General features: G+C 38.7%; 2 protein-coding genes across 2 annotated transcripts; one reads left to right on the forward strand and one right to left on the reverse strand.

The window, feature by feature from the left end:
• Nucleotides 1-559: 559 nt before the first annotated feature.
• Nucleotides 560-4813, forward strand: LOC110442954. The gene is made up of 3 exons (XM_021486848.1): nt 560-1623; nt 2192-2257; nt 4104-4813. The coding sequence occupies exons 1-3, from the start codon at nt 735-737 to the stop codon at nt 4382-4384; spliced, it is 1236 nt and encodes a 411-aa protein (XP_021342523.1). The 5' UTR covers nt 560-734; the 3' UTR covers nt 4385-4813.
• An 8761-nt stretch (nt 4814-13574) lies between these two features.
• Nucleotides 13575-18102, reverse strand: LOC110442932 (platelet glycoprotein V-like). The gene is made up of 3 exons (XM_021486823.1): nt 17214-18102; nt 14979-15044; nt 13575-13968 (listed from the first exon to the last, which is right to left on the reverse strand). The coding sequence occupies exons 1-3, from the start codon at nt 18073-18075 to the stop codon at nt 13745-13747; spliced, it is 1152 nt and encodes a 383-aa protein (XP_021342498.1). The 5' UTR covers nt 18076-18102; the 3' UTR covers nt 13575-13744.
• Between the last annotated feature and the right edge of the window lie 706 nt (nt 18103-18808).

Raw genomic sequence — 18808 nt, forward strand, 5'->3', positions numbered from 1 at the left:
TGATTGTAACGTTAGATTTCTATGACCCTCGTCAAAGTTATAGGTCTGTTGCTACATTCACGTTTAACATCGGCACATGTTCAATAAATGAAGAAGCCAGCATTCAAGTTAGCCCATATATCTCCAACGTTGTACCTATGACGTGACCATTGTAATAATTAACAATTATATCGCCTGAGCTATGGTCTATTCATCTACAGCTGCTGCGGCAATGCAGAAAAATATAAATATTGTGTTGTTCACGAAGTGCTAAGACCTCCGAGGATAATTGATTGAATTAAGGACATCGTAAACACTTAAACATAAATATATTTATTTTATTCTAACAATGACAATAATTATATTAAACGTACATAATCTGTTATTGGTATAATTCAGTAGAACATTCTGATTTACGTGTATAACAATGGCCAATAGCAAGGAGCGTGACATATGGATTCCTCGACCGGGGGCAGTCGGAGGATTATCAGATTAAGATCTGGATTAAATCTAGGTCTTGATCCAGGCCGTGACCTGTGATAGTTAACAGTTATATCCAGAGCAATCACGAGAAGAAGAAGATGACATAATTAAGCACGTCCTATATATCGACAGTCTACACACTACTGGCTGAAATGTTTGTATTGAAATGTAAACCCTGTTCGCGGTGCTTCTTCTCCGAACGGTATTGTTACTAATGTTAAAACAGAGCCGACATAACGAGAAATGAAATAACAAACTTTGACCAGGAAGCCATGGAACTAATCATGGTTATTTACATATCATTGGTTATTGGACTATTCACGTCTTCAAAGGCAGCGGATCCTGTTGGTTGCACGTACTTTTCATCTGAAAGGAAATACGAATGCTCCGCGAGGACTTGCAGCTTCCCATTGGACCTTACTACATTTGACAACGTCCCCCAAGTTTTACACATCACAGATTTTTCGGGTGAGCTTGCAGCTTCCGCTCCAATCGGTCCTACCTTCTCCAACTTCCTGTCCATCGTGACGAGTGGATTTGATACCAGGATCGTCCCGAGTTTGGTCGTTCGTTGTCACGCCGGAAGCTCTGTTATCCTGACAGCGGGTGCGCTCGCTGGAATGAATTACATTAAAGACTTTCGCATCATTGACTGTAATATCTACAACATCCCGGACGAGATGTTCGCGGACCTGGTGGAGCTTAACTACCTTGGAATCGAGGGCGGTGCCATTCATAGCTTCGGCTTCAATAGCTTCACGTTGCTGAACATATATGCGATGAGTTTTGAAAACAGCGGAGATTCTCTCGGAACACTCTCCATTCGTAACTGTAACGTCACAGACGGAAAATTACCGAATGGGGTTTTATATAGCTTGCCAAACGTTAAGAATATTGTTCTTGAAAATACTAACATCGCCACTTTACAGACTGATATGTTCCAAGTGACTACCAAAATCACGTCACTAACAATCAGTAACAACCCACTTACATCAATACCTAGTGGTCTATTCAATGAGGCAGCTGGCTTGCTATCAGTGGAGGCAAACGGAATAGCCTGGGACTGTAGCTGTTCCAGCTTGTGGTTGTTTGACTATGCTGTAGCCAACAACATCACTTTACGGGGTGATTTTGTGTGTTCGTCTCCGGCTGAGCAATCGGGTAGGTATATACATCAAACACACTTTTATTATCTCACAAATTACTCAGAAATGTCATATCAAATTTCCAAAACGATAGAGATACCACAGTTGCCAGTAAAATACTTTAATAAATCACAAATTTGCAATTGTTTGCTTCCCCTAGAGTCCTCCAGGCCTATAGCTTTGTTCTATTTCTATTAACAGTCATGCTGTGCGATGTCAAAATCAGTTTATATATATATATATATATATATATATATATATATTGTGTTTTCTTGTTCTTTTTTTAAAAAAAAGAGAATTAATTCTAGTAGAAAAACAACACATGCTCTGTACGTTTATTTGTGACGGTAGATTGATTTATTTAATTTTAAGTTCTTAAACAGCGTGATGTTGCTGCGACAAACACCCCTAGTGGTCATCGGTTTTGGTTCTATATTTTTTCGCGTCAATTTTTTGTGATAAAATCTTTTGTTTGTTTTGCTATAGGAAATGATAACTTTATTGTTTTTACGTCGAATTTGAGTTCGGGTTTTTATTTTGGCATGTTGACGCTGTGGAAATGTGTCCTATTTTGTTTATTCCAGGGAAACGCGCTGAGGAATATAAAACGGAGTACTGTACGACAGTGGACATATGTGGCAGCGTGTCTGGTAATGTATCTATTTTAAAACCAGGAGTATCTGGTACTAATGTAATGTAAAGAAAGGGTGTGACTGGTTCTAATGTAATATAAATAAAAGGCACGTCTAGTTCTAATGTAACCGAACTACTCGGTAGTGAAGCGGACAAAACAATCAATCGAGTTCTTATGTAATGTAAATAAAGGGTGTACCTTGTATCGTGGGATATAGGTAAGGGGCGTGGCTTGTTCTAATGTGATGTAAATAAAGAACGCGCCTGATTCTTATATATTGTAAAAAGTGGCGTTTCTGGTTCTTATGTTATGTAAAAAGGGGGCGTGTCTGATACCAATGTGATGTAAAAAAAAAAAAAAAAAAAAAAGGGGGGGGGGGGGGGCGTGTCTGGTTTAAATGTAATGTAAATAAAGGCCGTGTCTTGTTCTGATGTGATGTAAAAAAAAGTCCGTGTTTGGTATGATGTGATGTAAAGAAAGGGGTGTGTCTTGTTCTTATGTGATGTAAAAAAAAAAGGCGTGTCGGGTACTTATCTGATGTTAAAAAAAGGGCCGTGTCTTGTTCTGATGTGATGTAAAAAAAGTCCGTGTCTGGTATGATGTGATGTAAAGAAAGGCCGTGTCTTGTTCTGATGTGATGTAAATAAAGAACGCGTCTGGTATGATGTGATGTAAATAAAGGCCGTGTCTGGTATGATGTGATATAAATAAAGTCCGTGTCTGGTATGATGTGATGTAAATAAAGGCCATGTCTTGTTCTGATGTGATGTAAATAAAGAACGCGTCTGATTCTTATATATTGTAAAAATGTGGCGTTTCTAGTTGTTATGTAACGTAAAAAAAGGGCCGTGTCTGGTACTTATTTGATGTAAACAAAGGGGGCGTGTCTGGTTTAAATGTAATGTAAATAAAGGCCGTGTCTGGTATGATGTGATGTAAAAAAAACTCCGTGTCTGGTATGATGTGATGAAAAGAAAGGGGCGTGTCTTGTTCTGATGTGATTTAAATAAAGAACGCGTCTGATTCTTATATATTGTTAAAAAGTGGCGTTTCTAGTTGGTATGTGACGTAAAAAAGGGCCGTGTCTGGTACTTATTTGATGTAAAAAAAGGGGGCGTGTCTGGTTTAAATGTAATGTAAATAAAGGCCGTGTCTTGTTCTGATGTGATGTAAAAAAAAGTCCGTGTCTGGTATGATGTGATGTAAAGAAAGGGGCGTGTCTTGTTCTGATGTGATGTAAATAAAGAACGCGTCTGATTCTTATATATTGTTAAAAAGTGGCGTTTCTAGTTCTTATGTGATGTAAAAAGGGGCGTGTCTGGTACTTATTTAATGTAAAAAGTGTGTGTGTCTGGTTTAAATTTAATGGAAATAAAGTCCGTGTCTTGTTCTGATGTGATGTAAAAACGGGGCGTGTCTGGTATAGTGTTTGAAGTGATATGAACTAGTATCATCACAAGTGATGAAAGGAAGTGACGTGTCTAATATAATACTTTATGTAAATAAAAGGCGAATCTGGTATGACTCATGGTATACAGAAGGGCGGTTCTGATATAACATGTGATGTAAACAAAGTCCTCGTGAAGTAAGGTTTGTGGTGTAAAGAATACGCGTGTTTTGTTAAACATGTGGAATTTGAGGGCGTGTCAGGTTATATCTGTAGCATTGGGGCGAGTCAACAGGTTTCTCTATTTGATTTTTGTGTTAAACATTTTATGTTGAAATGAAGTTAAACCGACAAAGCAAATCGGTTATTGAGATGAATAAAAAATAAAAAATGTTCTTGATATATTCAGTAATATGTTTCAATAACAATTAATTTAAAATTTGTCATTATATGTGAGTCACACGCTTATTTACAGGTGTAGCTGTAGGTAGCTACTGTCTGTCGGCCTGGTCTATATCAAACAGCTGCGTGGTGCTGATCTCCCTCACTATTTCCTGTGTTGCCTTGTGTCTCGCGATATGTACCAGGAAGGAGCTCAGCCCAATGATCGAAAACCCTGACAAAGCAGACACAAAAACCAAAAACCCAACTGCATCCAAGACATTCGCAGCAGAGCAATTCAATCAGAAGGCAGAGCTGACAAAGATGAAGAAGGATGATGGACAAGTTTTCGTTCAGAAGTGGGAAGGATTTTAGATACTCTCGTGTGAAGAAGATGGATGGACAAGTTTTCGTGCAGAAGTGGGAAAGATTTTAGATACTTAACTCTAAAAAAAGCAAAAAGAAAAGATTGTAAAATTAGTACCTGCTTGCACATTGATGTGAAAATATATGTATAATTGTAATGATTGAATACAATACATTGGTGTCCCTTTCTCGATAACACATGAGAATCCCACGAAACCTTTCCTGTGAGTGGTTCAATGAAGGTGTTCTCGTAGTTTCAACAATACGTGTAATGTTATCACATTGTAAAACGAATGTGTACAACTAAACTCATCCAAACCTTCAGACTACATACACACGTTACTATGTCTGTCACTATACCTACGAACTTAGGAATCACATACATGTGTTTAAACTTTAGTTTTTTGATATTGAAAGCCAAAAATATTAAAACTCTACTGCAACAAATATCGATTTTGTCAGTTTAGAACTTATTAGTGGTACTAGAGGCCCCCACACTGTACAACTAAACATCTTAATGCTACATACAATGGGTCGTAAAACAATCACCAGAATGTCAAGGTTTTCTACTCAGAAAGCCTAACAATGGTACATATTTACTGCACAGTTTGACCATTTTGTCAATTTAAGATTGAGGATTTATCTTTGGTACCAAAGTTCATCACATGTACAACTAAACTCACTTACATCTTCAGGATATATACAAAGGTTAGTCTATTGATTTCTGAAACAAAATCGATAGGAAAGTCAAACAAAGTAAACATTTACTGCATATACAACAGCGTCCATAACGACATAATATACTATGATGTCAAAAAATATAAAGAAACACAAAAGGACAAAATAAACGTCAGCTTCAACACACATGGACAAAAACTCAAGGCGTTAACACAAGGACACATTATACCTAAGCGTCAACACCAAGTTGCAAAGAATTGTTAAAAAGCTTCAACAAACAATGGTAAAAATATACCACAGCATCAACTCGCAAGTTATATCACAGTCTAGCACACACGGACAAAATATGTCACTAATTTAGACCCATTAAACATACAGCACAGTGTCAGAATACAAGGAGTTGTTATACCTTAGCCTAAAAATAGATAAATAATATTAAATAAATAAATCAACTTCCTGGGGTCGACACAAGAATATGTATTCAAGCGTCAACATACAAGGACAAAATAAGTAAACTTGCAAACGCACAAGTATCAAATAAATTATAGCGTCAGCATTCAAAATATAAAATATACCTCAGGGACTTATCCACAGCAAAGTAAATTATAGCAAAACATTCTCAGAGTCAACAAAAATAAACTTAACAAAGTTCACTGACAATGACAATATATATATTCCAGCGACATCACAAAAACTACAGAGTCTTCATACAATAGTTGACTATTATACAGCGTCAAATGAGACGGATAAACCACCATCCAGTCACAAAAACATAGCATGGCATTACCATCAGAAGGACGACAAATAACACAGCATTAATTCAGATGCACCAGGAAAAACAATGCCATTGTATCGTTACACATCAAAATATACCACAACGTCATCATAGACACAATATACTATAGTCCGAATACACTACAGCTTCAACACACAAGGACAAATACAAAATAGGCCACAACACAAGGACAAAATAAACATAAGCGTCAACGACAGAAAGACAAAATATACATAAGCGTCAACAACACAAGGACAAAATATACATAAGCGTCAACACACAATGACAAAATATACATAAGCGTCAACAACACAAGGACAAAATATACATAAGCGTCAACACACAAGGACAAAATATCCATAGGCGTCAACACACAATGACAAAATATACATAAGCGTCAACAACACAATGACACATTATACATAGGCGTCAACAACACAAGGACAAAATAAACATAAGCGTCAAAAACACAAGGACAAAAAATACATAAGCGTCAACACACAAGGACAAAATATACATAATCGTCAACACACAAGAACAAAATATGCATAAGCGTCAACAACACCAGGACAAAATATACATAAGCGTGCACACACACTGACAAAATATACATAAGCGTCAACTACACAAGGACAAAATATCCATAGGCGTCAACACACAATGACAAAATATACATAAGCGTCAACAACACAATGACACAATATACATAGGCGTCAACAACACAAGGACAAAATAAACATAAGCGTCAAAAACACAAGGACAAAAAATACATAAGCGTCAACACACAAGGACAAAATATACATAATCGTCAACACACAAGAACAAAATATACATAAGCGTCAACAACACAATGACAAAATATATATAAGCGTCAACAACACAAGGACAAAATATACATAAGCGTCAACACACAAGGACAAAATATACATAGGCGTCATCAACACAATGACACAATATACATAAGCGTCAACAACACAAGGACAAAATATACATAAGCGTCAACACATTAGGACAAAATATACATAAGCGCCAACAACACGGGACAAAATATACATAATCGTCAACAACACAATGACAAAATATACATAAGCGTCAACAACACAAGGACAAAATATACATAAGCGCCAACAACACAAGGACAAAATATACATAAGCGTCAACACATTAGGACAAAATATACATAAGCGCCAACAACACAGGGACAAAATATACATAAGCGTCAACACATTAGGACAAAATATACATAATCGTCAACAACACAAGAACAAAATATACATAAGCGTCAACGACACAAGGACAAAGTATACATAAGCGTCAACAACACAAGGACAAAATATACCTAAGCATCAACAACACAAGGACAAAATATACCTAAGCGTCAACAACACAATGACAAAATATACCTAAGCGTCAACAACGCAACGACAAAAGATACATTAGCGTCAACAACACAAGGACAAAATATACCTAAGCGTCAACAACACAATGACAAAATATACCTAAGCGTCAACACCGCAAGGACAAACTATACCCAAGCGTCAACAACACAAGGACAAAATATACATAAGCGCCAACAACACGGGACAAAATATACATAATCGTCAACAACACAAGAACAAAATATACATAAGCGTCAACGACACAAGGACAAAGTATACATAAGCGTCAACAACACAAGGACAAAATATACATAAGCGTCAACACATTAGGACAAAATATACATAATCGTCAACAACACAAGAACAAAATATACATAAGCGTCAACGACACAAGGACAAAGTATACATAAGCGTCAACAACACAAGGACAAAATATAACTAAGCATCAACAACACAAGGACAAAATATACCTAAGCGGCAACAACACAATGACAAAATATACCTAAGCGTCATCACCGCAAGGACAAACTATACCCAAGCGTCAACAACACAAGGACAAAATATACATAAGCGCCAACAACACGGGACAAAATATACATAATCGTCAACAACACAAGAACAAAATATACATAAGCGTCAACGACACAAGGACAAAGTATACATAAGCGTCAACAACACAAGGACAAAATATACCTAAGCGTCAACAACACAATGACAAAATATACCTAAGCGTCAACACCGCAAGGACAAACTATACCCAAGCGTCAACAACACAAGGATAAAATATACATAAGCGTCAACAAACGTAGTTATCTCACAAGGTTAAAATATCACCAATATTGATACGAGAATAATATATACTTTTGCGTCAACCCTCAAAATACAGCATTAAGTCGTCACAGGAAAAAATGCAACATCGTCAACACACCAGGACAAAATCTACGGCAGCGTCAACACTTCAGGACAACATCTACGGCAGCGTCAACAAATAAGGACAAAATCTACGGCAGCGTGAACACATCAGGACAAAATCTACGGTAGCGTCAACACATCAGGACAAAATCTACGGCAGCATCAACACAAAAGGACAAAATGTACGGCAGCGTCAACACATAAGGACAAAATCTACGGCAGCGTCAAAACATAAGGACAAAATCAACGGCAGCGTCAACACATCAGGACAAAATTTACGGCAGCGTCAACACAATAGGCCACAACACAAGGACAAAATATACATAAGCGTCAACAACACAAGGACAAAATCTACGGCAGCGTGAACACATAAGGACAAAATCTACGCCAGCATCAACACATAAGGACAAAGTCTACGGCACCCACAACACACAAGGACAAAATATAAGGCAACGTCAACACACAAGGACAAAATCTACGGCAGCGTCAATACTTTAGGACAAAATTTACGGCAGCGTCAACACTTAAGGACAAAATCTACGGCAGCGTCAACAAATAAGGACAAAATCTACGGCAGCGTCAACACATAAGGACAAAATCTACGGCAACGTCTACACACAAGGACAAAATCTACGGCAGCGTCAATACACAAGGACAAAATCTACGGCAGCGTCAACACATCCGGACAAAATCTACGGCAGCGTGAACACATAAGGACAAAATCTACGGCAGCATCAACACATAAGGACAAAGTCTACGGCAGCCACAACACACAAGGACAAACTATAAGGCAACGTCAACGTACAAGGACAAAATCTACGGCAGCGTCAATACATCAGGACAAAATTTACGGCAGCGTCAACACTTAAGGACAAAATCTACGGCAGGGTCAACACATAAGGACAAAATCTCCGGCAGCATTAACACATAAGGACAAAATGTATGGAAGCGTCAACACATAAGGACAAAATCTACGGCAGCGTTTACACATAAGGACAAAATCTACGGCAGCGTCAATACACAAGGACAAAATCTACGGCAGCATCAACACATAAGGACAAAGTCTACGGCAGCCACAACACACAAGGACAAACTATAAGGCAACGACAACGTACAAGGACAAAATCTACGGCAGCGTCAACACTTAAGGACAAAATCTACGGCAGGGGCAACACATAAGGACAAAATCTACGGCAGCTTCAACACATAAGGACAAAATCTACAGCAGCGTCAACACATCAGGACAAAATCTACGGTAGCGTCAACACATAAGGACAAAATGTATGGCAGCATCAACACAAAAGGACAAAATCTACGGCAGCGTCAACACATAAGGACAAAATCTACGACAACGTCAACACAGAAGGACAAAATCTACGGCAGAGTCAACAAATAAGGACAAAATCTACGGCAGCGTCAACACATAAGGACAAAATCTACGGCAGCATTAACACATCAGGACAAAATCTATGGCAGCGTCAACACATCAGGACAAAATCTACGGCAGCGTCAACACATAAGGACAAAATGTATAGCAGCGTCAACACATAAGGACAAAATCTACGGCAGTGTGAACACATAAGGACAAAATCTACGGCAGCGTCAACACTTCAGGACAAAATCTACGGCAGCGTGAACACATAAGGACAAAATCTACGGCAGCGTCAACACATCAGGACAAAATCTACGGCAGCATTAACACATAAGGAAAAAAATTACGGCAGCGTCAACACATAAGGACAAAATCTACGGCAGGGTCAACACATAAGGACAAAATCTACGACAGCATTAACACATCAGGACAAAATGTACGGCAGCGTGAACGCATAAGGACAAAATCTACGGCAGCGTCAACACATCAGGACAAAATCTACTGCAGCATTAACACATAAGGAAAAAAATTACGGCAGCGTCACCACATAAGGACAAAATCTACGGCAGGGTCAACACATAAGGACAAAATCTACAGCAGCGTCAACACATAAGGACAAAATATCATAGCGCCAAAACACCATTACAAAAGATAGCATAGCGTCATTGTACAAGGACAAAATCTACGGCAGCGTCAACACATAAGGACAAAATCTACGGCAGCTTCAACACATAAGGACAAAATCTACAGCAGCGTCAACACATAAGGACAAAATATCATAGCGTCAAAACACCATTACAAAAGATAGCATAGCGTCATTGTAGACGGACACAATAACCCATAGACGAGTTATATATTAGCGCCAACACACAGTTACAGATATACTACGTTTTTTCCTTGATGCCAGCTTCATCAGTCCTGTTCCATAAATTTCGCTTCAAACACACGTTAAATTGTACCATGTGGAAGCTGTGCTTGGCTGAAGGTTCCTGTTGTTTTATCGTGACATCATAACCAGGACAACTTCATACAGTCGCTGGCTTTCAATTCCATTGTGATTTCATAAAAGGGAAAAGTCTTGGGAGTCGAAATGCCGATATTTTAGATTTCAAGTCAATCTTAGAAAAAGTTGATTTCGCGGATATTTGAAATATATTTTGTCTGGTCATGTGATAAGCAGTTTATAGTCGTTTCCTTTTTGTATGGAATTAATAAAACTTTCACAAATTTTTCATTTTAGTTCGTCAGAGGCTCGCTAAAAACGAAAAAACAATCTTCCTTTGGTTTATGTCAGTAATAAACGAAACTCATGTTAGATCCTCTATGTGGAAGTCACAGTCAAGAATGGATTTATTCTCACACGACCAGCGTTCACTTTATAAATACTTAGTGTATATAATATCTTTGTAACTTAATGAAGATATGAAGCAGATTTAAATTAAGACAAATAAGCATACAACTGAACGAAAACAGTATACTTTATTACGACATAATATTATAATGATAATTTGGCATCAGTGCGGAAAATAACTCACGAGAGCATTAACTCTCTTTTGTAACATTGACAGAAAATATTTCAAAGTGGCGTCTTATAATAGTTGCTTTCTTGATAAAAAATAAATTTAATTCAAGAGTGGTGTGAATATTTTCGATATTTTTCTCACAATTGCAAATTCGAAGAATTTTCAACCCAAATGTGAAATAATATCAGTGTTATTCATCAAGACAACAAGAATAAACATTGTTTATTACGTTTTTTATAATACTTTGGTGTCCATCAGCATGTAATTTATCACCTAATATTGAAACCAGGAATGTTGTATGGCGACGTCACGATCAGAACACGTCAAGGGGCGTCAGTGACGTCACAATAGACATTTCCCATTGTAATTTTCACAGGTAACCAGGCACCCTGGTTGGTCGGTTAAGTGTGAAAATAAATGGTTTACTTAGGACTGTGACAAAACAAAACAAAAAAAGCGTTTTCACTGTAAACCCTTTCACTGGTAAAAACATAACCACACAACATCACATGGCGTTATATAATATACATCACATAGTTGCATCACATAGATCGCGCATGGCAGTTACCTTAAAATAGAAGCTTTAATATAACGTCGGCGAGAGACCTTGTTAGAAAGTGTACCGCGCCACCAATGTTCTCTCCGACCCAAGGCCACATATAGATATTTTAAGATGGTAACCATTCATTCCATTTATCCTGCAACATTTCTCATTCAGTAATATCGAGAGAACAAGAAAAAATGCTTGTTTTACCTTTATAGACTCGATACAGTACGCCATTCCTATCAAACATTGTGTACGAAAATAATCAATCGATTCCTGCTCACTACTTTCAATTTTGATTATTGCGTTCGTTCGTTTTCTGTTATATAAACAACTGTGGTTTATCGTAGTGAATTACGGGATGCACGTTGACAACAATGTCGTAGTTTTCTGTTTTGATTTCGTGTTTGTAGTCTCAGTGTATAGTAAAGTTCAGATCGAGGTGAAACTGCTTCTAGGAATAGATTTAGTTACCATGTTTCAGTTGGTCGTTTGTTTTCCGGCATTTGTGGGAAACGTTGTAGGACAAAAACCATATAACAATACAAAGGCTACTGTATCAGGTATACCGACGCTGAGGTTTTACCTATAACAATACAAAGGCTACTGTATCAGGAATAACGACGCTGAGGATTTACCTATAACAATACTAAGGCTACTGTATCAGGTATAACGACGCTGAGGACTTACCTATAACAATACAAAGGCTACTGTATCAGGTATCCCGACGCTGAGGAGTTACCTATAACAATACAAAGGCTACTGTGTCAGGTATACCGACGCTGAGTATTTACCTATAACAATACAAAGGTTACTGTATCAGGAATAACGACGCTGAGGATTTACCTATAACAATACTAAGGCTACTGTATCAGGTATAACGACGCTGAGGATTTACCTATAGCATTACAAAGGCTACTGTATCAGGTATAACGACGCTGAGGACTTACCTATAACAATACAAAGGCTACTGTATCAGGTATCCCGACGCTGAGGAGTTACCTATAACAATACAAAGGCTACTGTATCAGGAATAACGACGCTGAGGATTTACCTATAACAATACAAAGGCTACTGTGTCAGGTATACCGACGCTGAGTATTTACCTATAACAATACAAAGGCCACTGTATCAGGTATAACGACGCTGAGGATTTACCTATAGCATTACAAAGGCTACTGTATCAGGTATAACGACGCTGAGGATTTTCCTATAACAACACAAAGGCTACTGTATCAGGTATACCGACGCTGAGTATTTACCTATAACAATACAAAGGTTACTGTATCAGGTATAACGACGCTGAGGATTTACCTATAGCATTACAAAGGCTACTGTATCAGGTATAACGACGCTGAGGATTTACCTATAGCATTACAAAGGCTACTGTATCAGGTATAACGACGCTGAGGATTTACCTATAACATTACAAAGGCTACTGTATCAGGTATAACGACGTGAGTATTTACCTATAACAATACAAAGGCTACTGTATCAGGTATACCGACGCTGAGTATTTACCTATAACAATACAAAGGTTACTGTATCAGGTATAACGACGCTGAGGATTTACCTATAACAATACTAAGGCTACTGTATCAGGTATAACGACGCTGAGGACTTACCTATAACAATACAAAGGCTACTGTATCAGGTATAACGACGCTGAGGAGTTACCTATAACAACAAGGTATGTCTCTACTTTTTATGTTTGTTTCATTAACGTAAGTAATAAACAGGAAAGATAAACATGTAAGCTACATAAGAGGCTGCCAGCCCCCAACCTCCTGGCGTCTAGAAAACTGTCGAAGCATCTAAACACAGAAACAAAACGGATTTAACGCCGGAAGTGGCGTGCAAATATTGTTTACTGCTAACACGGTGTATCGCGTACCATACCTTGGTGTGCAGAATATCGCCTCAGCTTAGCCGGAATCCGGCGTACGAAAACAGGTCAGCAGCCTCATAAAATGAAACAGACATTTCTTAGGTTGACACCAATTACCTACAAATCACTCCATTTCACACACATATTTTATTACAAAACTGAGTAGCTGTGTTAATCGCAAGAATCTTAATTAATGCTTTAATTTAACTTAAATACATTCGAAAACGTTCAATTGCGCACAACTCCTCGAGTCCATAAGAACACTTGACAGTTTATACTAAAGTGACGCTTGCCTGCGTTAGGCCATCGACTCGCCTTTCTTTGGTCCCCCTACTTTTTTCCATTGAGACCCACTCGCCTTCCGTTTGCCACGGGGTTTGTCTCCTGGTTTCCGGTCGGCCGTCTGTCGTTTGAGGTGAACTGTCATGGCGAAGGCTACCAGAGCGATGATAAACGTTATCAATAGTACTCCATGGAATGTGATATCGCCTATCAAGTAACAGTAACTACCAATGACAATACCTGTAACAAAAAAGGATATGCATTATTAACCAATGAAAATACCTGTAACATAAAGGACGTGCACCACTCGCTTCCTGGGTATTATATACATATTCTCTATGTAACTGTGATATGCTACCTGTGTCACAGTGCAGTTAGGCTAAGTTCCTTATTTCCCTGAACTTGACGGCTGTTCGGTTCAAACTTAACATTTATACAAAAACAAACAATACACTCACTAAGATTTCGTTCTTATCCATACGACGCACTCCAATTAACATGATGTAGAGTAACATCAAACCATCACTCCTTTTCTTATTACTCAGTTTTATCTATTTTGCTGAGCGTTTGTGTAACTTTGTTCACTAATTCCATAAGTTAAATTGTGTGCCTGCTGGGTCAATTTACGATCATATAATACGAACTTAACCTTCGGTGTACCCACTTGCAGTACGCACATGTGATTTCAATCCTTTGCTGATACACACCTATATATTTCAGTTTCTAATCAAGCTGGGCTCAATACAACTACCAAATGTTACCTGTTTCATTTGCCGATGAAATTTACCCGATTATCATCTTATGAATATATATTTTCAGATTTTGCGAAGAGAGATAACTATTGGCATCTTCAAACAAGGAAGATACCACTTGTATGAGATTTTATAATTGTATTGAAGCTACACTAGAAATCATTCAAGCAACCTAAAACGATCAATAAGCAAAATTGTATCAGGTGTTGCTAGCGGTAGTGAAAAGTCATGTACTGCCTTAGAAATTCTCCCTAGGTCCAGCAACCCATTCTGCCTCTTGTATCAGTGTCAACCCAGTGTCAACCCAATTACAAATCGGAAACAACGTGAATCACACATCCATGGGGTGATGAATTGAGTTGGTCTTCAAACAGTTTAAACATGAACTGCTTCGCAGTTTATTAAATGTGTTTCAAGACCAACTCAATTCATCACCCCATAAAATCGACCAAAGCAAGATTTAATCCTTAATTTTAAAAGTGACAGTAAATCACGTACCTGTTTCGTCTCCACAAGGCGTTGAGTCGTCACATTCGGTCTTGTAGTACTCGGCGGCTCTTAAATCTTAAACAAAAATACCAAAAGCATGTAGGAGCATATGTGAATGCTGATATCATGACAGCGAATATAGAGAAGAAGATATACAACAGGGTCCCTAACACATCAGAAGTGTTAGTCGGGTGGCACAGTGGATAACGCACATGCCTTTCACCAAGGCGGCCGAGGTTCGATTTCCCGATAGGACGTGAAAAGGTATGGGGTCACCTGCCCGATCACGTGGGTTTTCCCCGGTACTCCAGTCTCCTCCCACATTAATCCCCACGGCGCGCTTACATTTGGGCCATCACGAGTTGAGAATAAAAGTTGTAATGACTTGTTTCATATTTGTTGCAAATTAACTAAAGCTCATATCCTAAGACACGATGAACCGCTATACATAGTGCAGTTAAGGTAAATAGTCACCGAACATGTCAACCCTGTGATAAGGCACATTGAAAAAACTCAATTAAACATCCGAGTTCAGATATATAGTTTGGATATATTGAACGTGTGCATTAGTATTTATAATGGTACATAGCAATGTCTTTTAATTAAAGCTGATGTCTTTAGAGATAGTTCACCGGCATTATAACATGTTTGCCTCTTTTGCGACGTAACTGAATGCTACGAAATGTCATACGGTCATGCGGAGCTACATTCATTTTAACAAGCTGTGGAAGGGTATGTCGTCTCCAAACCGAGTTTGTTATTCACTTTTTAAACAAGAAAAACATAGTAAAATACCCCGGTAACATATTTTTCCGTACACATAGATACAAATCTAGGGCTTTGTGATCGCTACGTATACATCAACTTTGTACTTAATGCCATTTCGTTACATTTAGTTTTGCATTGTTATAATCATTGCATAGTAAAACTAAATGTTACGAAATGATTACATTACATCACACAGCGCTTTTCATTTACAACGTTTATAACATGTTTAGCGCACCATAACATCCAGGCATGAAAGGTACCGAAAGGTCAGATCATCTAAAGTTCATTTATTATTCTCGGTCACTTAGTGTGGTGGCATATTTCTGCCATCGACTTTCGACTTACGAGTTACCTATTTCGATATCATTTTTAAGTACATGTATGTCGAAATAGTTAACTCGTAAGTCAAAAGTCGATGGCAAAAATATGCCACCATAACATAGCCTTCGTTTTCTTATTCATAACCTGCTAAATGACAATGCTTATAAATGTTTCTGGCTTCGCAAGGCCACATCCTTCTCGATTTGATGCCGGTATGCCGCTCAACACCTATTGAAAATTATTTGAATTTTATTGTTTAATTGTGGTCTTTGCATACGATTTATCGGGGGTTAAAAAATAGGGTGACGGCTTACTGAACCTAAACGGGCCATTATCTACCTACCTACTTTCCGCCTAACCATAATCACCATGTCATCCCCACTCATCTTTTAATCAAATTGTGCACCATCGAAATTACGTGGTTTACATACACAATGGCAATCGGGAACCGTCTGCACGTAAACAAGAAAATATCAAAAAGTACTTCCAAGTATTTTTTTCGTTTAAGGAAAATACCGAGGGTTCCCGAAAGACACAATGGCTGCATTAAGAATGACGTCATATCCGAGGTGTTTGAATGCAACTTTCCATCAACATTGTGTCAAACAACAGAATTGGATTAAATAGGGATTGGACGGATTTACAAAAATACTGTTGCCGGTATGAACGTGATTTAGTTTACTATAGTGACGGAAGCCCTCTAGGTTTCCATCTAACAGAGATGGATGAAACCGAATTGCTTTAAAACCGAATTGAATGTTAAAAAAGTCGGTTCAAAACGTAAATATTCATTCAAATTTACAATTATTAGTGATTTTAATATAGGTATTCCGTAATATTAGCGGTATTGACGTTTTTCTATCGTTTATGCAAACGATATTCCTATTACAGCTTCACATTATCTACATGTAAGTGTTTGCTTCGTATGCTGGTCTGACTTTATGCAAAGAGAGAGGATACGCGTCAAAATGACACTGATTTAATCGTGTTCATAGCCATGTGAATGCAATTTCTTTAGGTTGCGTTCATATACTAATAATAGTCAGTACTAAAAACGGACATGCTAACATATGGATGTGTTGAGAGGAAGAATGCGTGTTTGGTACGAGAAGCGTGATATTACTGGCTACTGCTAGAGTATGAGTTTATACTTACTGGCGGTGGGGCTGGAACAGACGATGTCCCCGACTAGGGAGACGTTGTACGTGGTGAGGTGAGTCCAGATCCACAGATTAGGGCACGTGCAGACCCAATCTATCCCGGTCAATTCAAGCGTTGTCAGGGAGGTGGTCTTCTCGAACATGTCCACGGGGAGAGAGATGAAGGGGTTGTTCTTCATCGAGATGTGAGTCGCCTTGGTCGATGCCTGGAACATGTCCTTCTGTACAACTCGCATGTGGGTGTTGTCTAGGATAATTGTAGATACATTCACCAACGAATATAATACGCCATTCGGAAGACCACCAGACGTTATCTGGGTGTTCCGAAGAGCAAGCATCCCTAATGGTTCCGGGACGCTGTCCATTCTTTCTATATTGACTCCATTAAAGCAGTTGAAGCCCATGCTACTGATAGACCCACCATCAATACTGAAGTAATTGAGGGTTCCGAAGCTGCTGAAGACATCGTCGGGGAGCGAGAGGATCATACAATCGAAGATTCGCAATTCCTTCACCCATCCCATATTGTCAAAGGTCCCATTATAGACGATGAGCGACCCACCACCGATACACCGGAGGTGGAGAGCGGGTACGAGGTTACCATCGAACAATGCCGTATTAATGTTTTCGAATCCGGAAAATGTCGCGGGTCCTGTGTAAGAAAGTGATCCATCAATATCGACCAGCTTCAGCACCTGTGGTATGTTGTCGAAGTCCGAGTACACCAGGGGGAGCGACCAGCTACGGGCGCTGCAGCTGTATTCTGTTTTAGACGAATCATATGTGCATCCCTGAGGATCTACCGCAAACGTCAATGTGACGCTGACGATCAGCAGAAACAGCGCCGACACAGCCATATCCGGCAGAAAGGCAGGGTAATTTGAAACTCTGGTAGTGGTGGAGAGTCTTAAACTTCCGGCAGCGGACGGATAAATCTTACACTGTTTTTACTCACGGTGTAATACAGAAGCCTCATGAAGGCCGAAAGGCCTAAATGTCCACCAATGTTACAGATAATGGCGGAAAAATGTTGTCAACATTCACGCGTCCATCTTCCCACGTAATTGGCCCGTATATTATATCGAGGTTGTGTCGGTGTTACAGTGTTAGGGACACTGCCAATCTGTCTAATCTGTGTATTGTACCTTCAGATTAACATGTTTAGTTCGTTCTTTTTAAACGAGAGCGTGGCCCAGGATTAAGGCAAACCCTAACCCACTTGTCGACGGCGTAAACTATTATTGATGGATTATGTTAGGAATGAAGAATTAACTTATCTTTGAAACAATAACAGAAATAACATGAAAAGGTTGTCAACATATTAACCATTTTCATCGTGAAGCCATGGCTTTGTGCGACATAACTGATCGCAATGCTAATTGGTCGGCAATAACGGTCAACAATTATTCTACTTTTGCTTTTGTACGTAATACAAAACTTGTGTTGTTTGTTTTTAAATTATTAAGTAATAGTGTCACTGTTGTTGTTTCTGGGGGTTCGTAATGATGTCGCTGTTGGTGTTCCTGGGGGTTCGTAATGATGTCGCTGTTGGTGTTTCTGGGGGTTCGTAATGATGTCGCTGTTGGTGTT

The sequence above is a fragment of the Mizuhopecten yessoensis genome, unplaced genomic scaffold, assembly GCF_002113885.1.
Source record: "Mizuhopecten yessoensis strain PY_sf001 unplaced genomic scaffold, ASM211388v2 scaffold716313, whole genome shotgun sequence".
Lineage (NCBI taxonomy): Eukaryota > Metazoa > Mollusca > Bivalvia > Pectinida > Pectinidae > Mizuhopecten > Mizuhopecten yessoensis.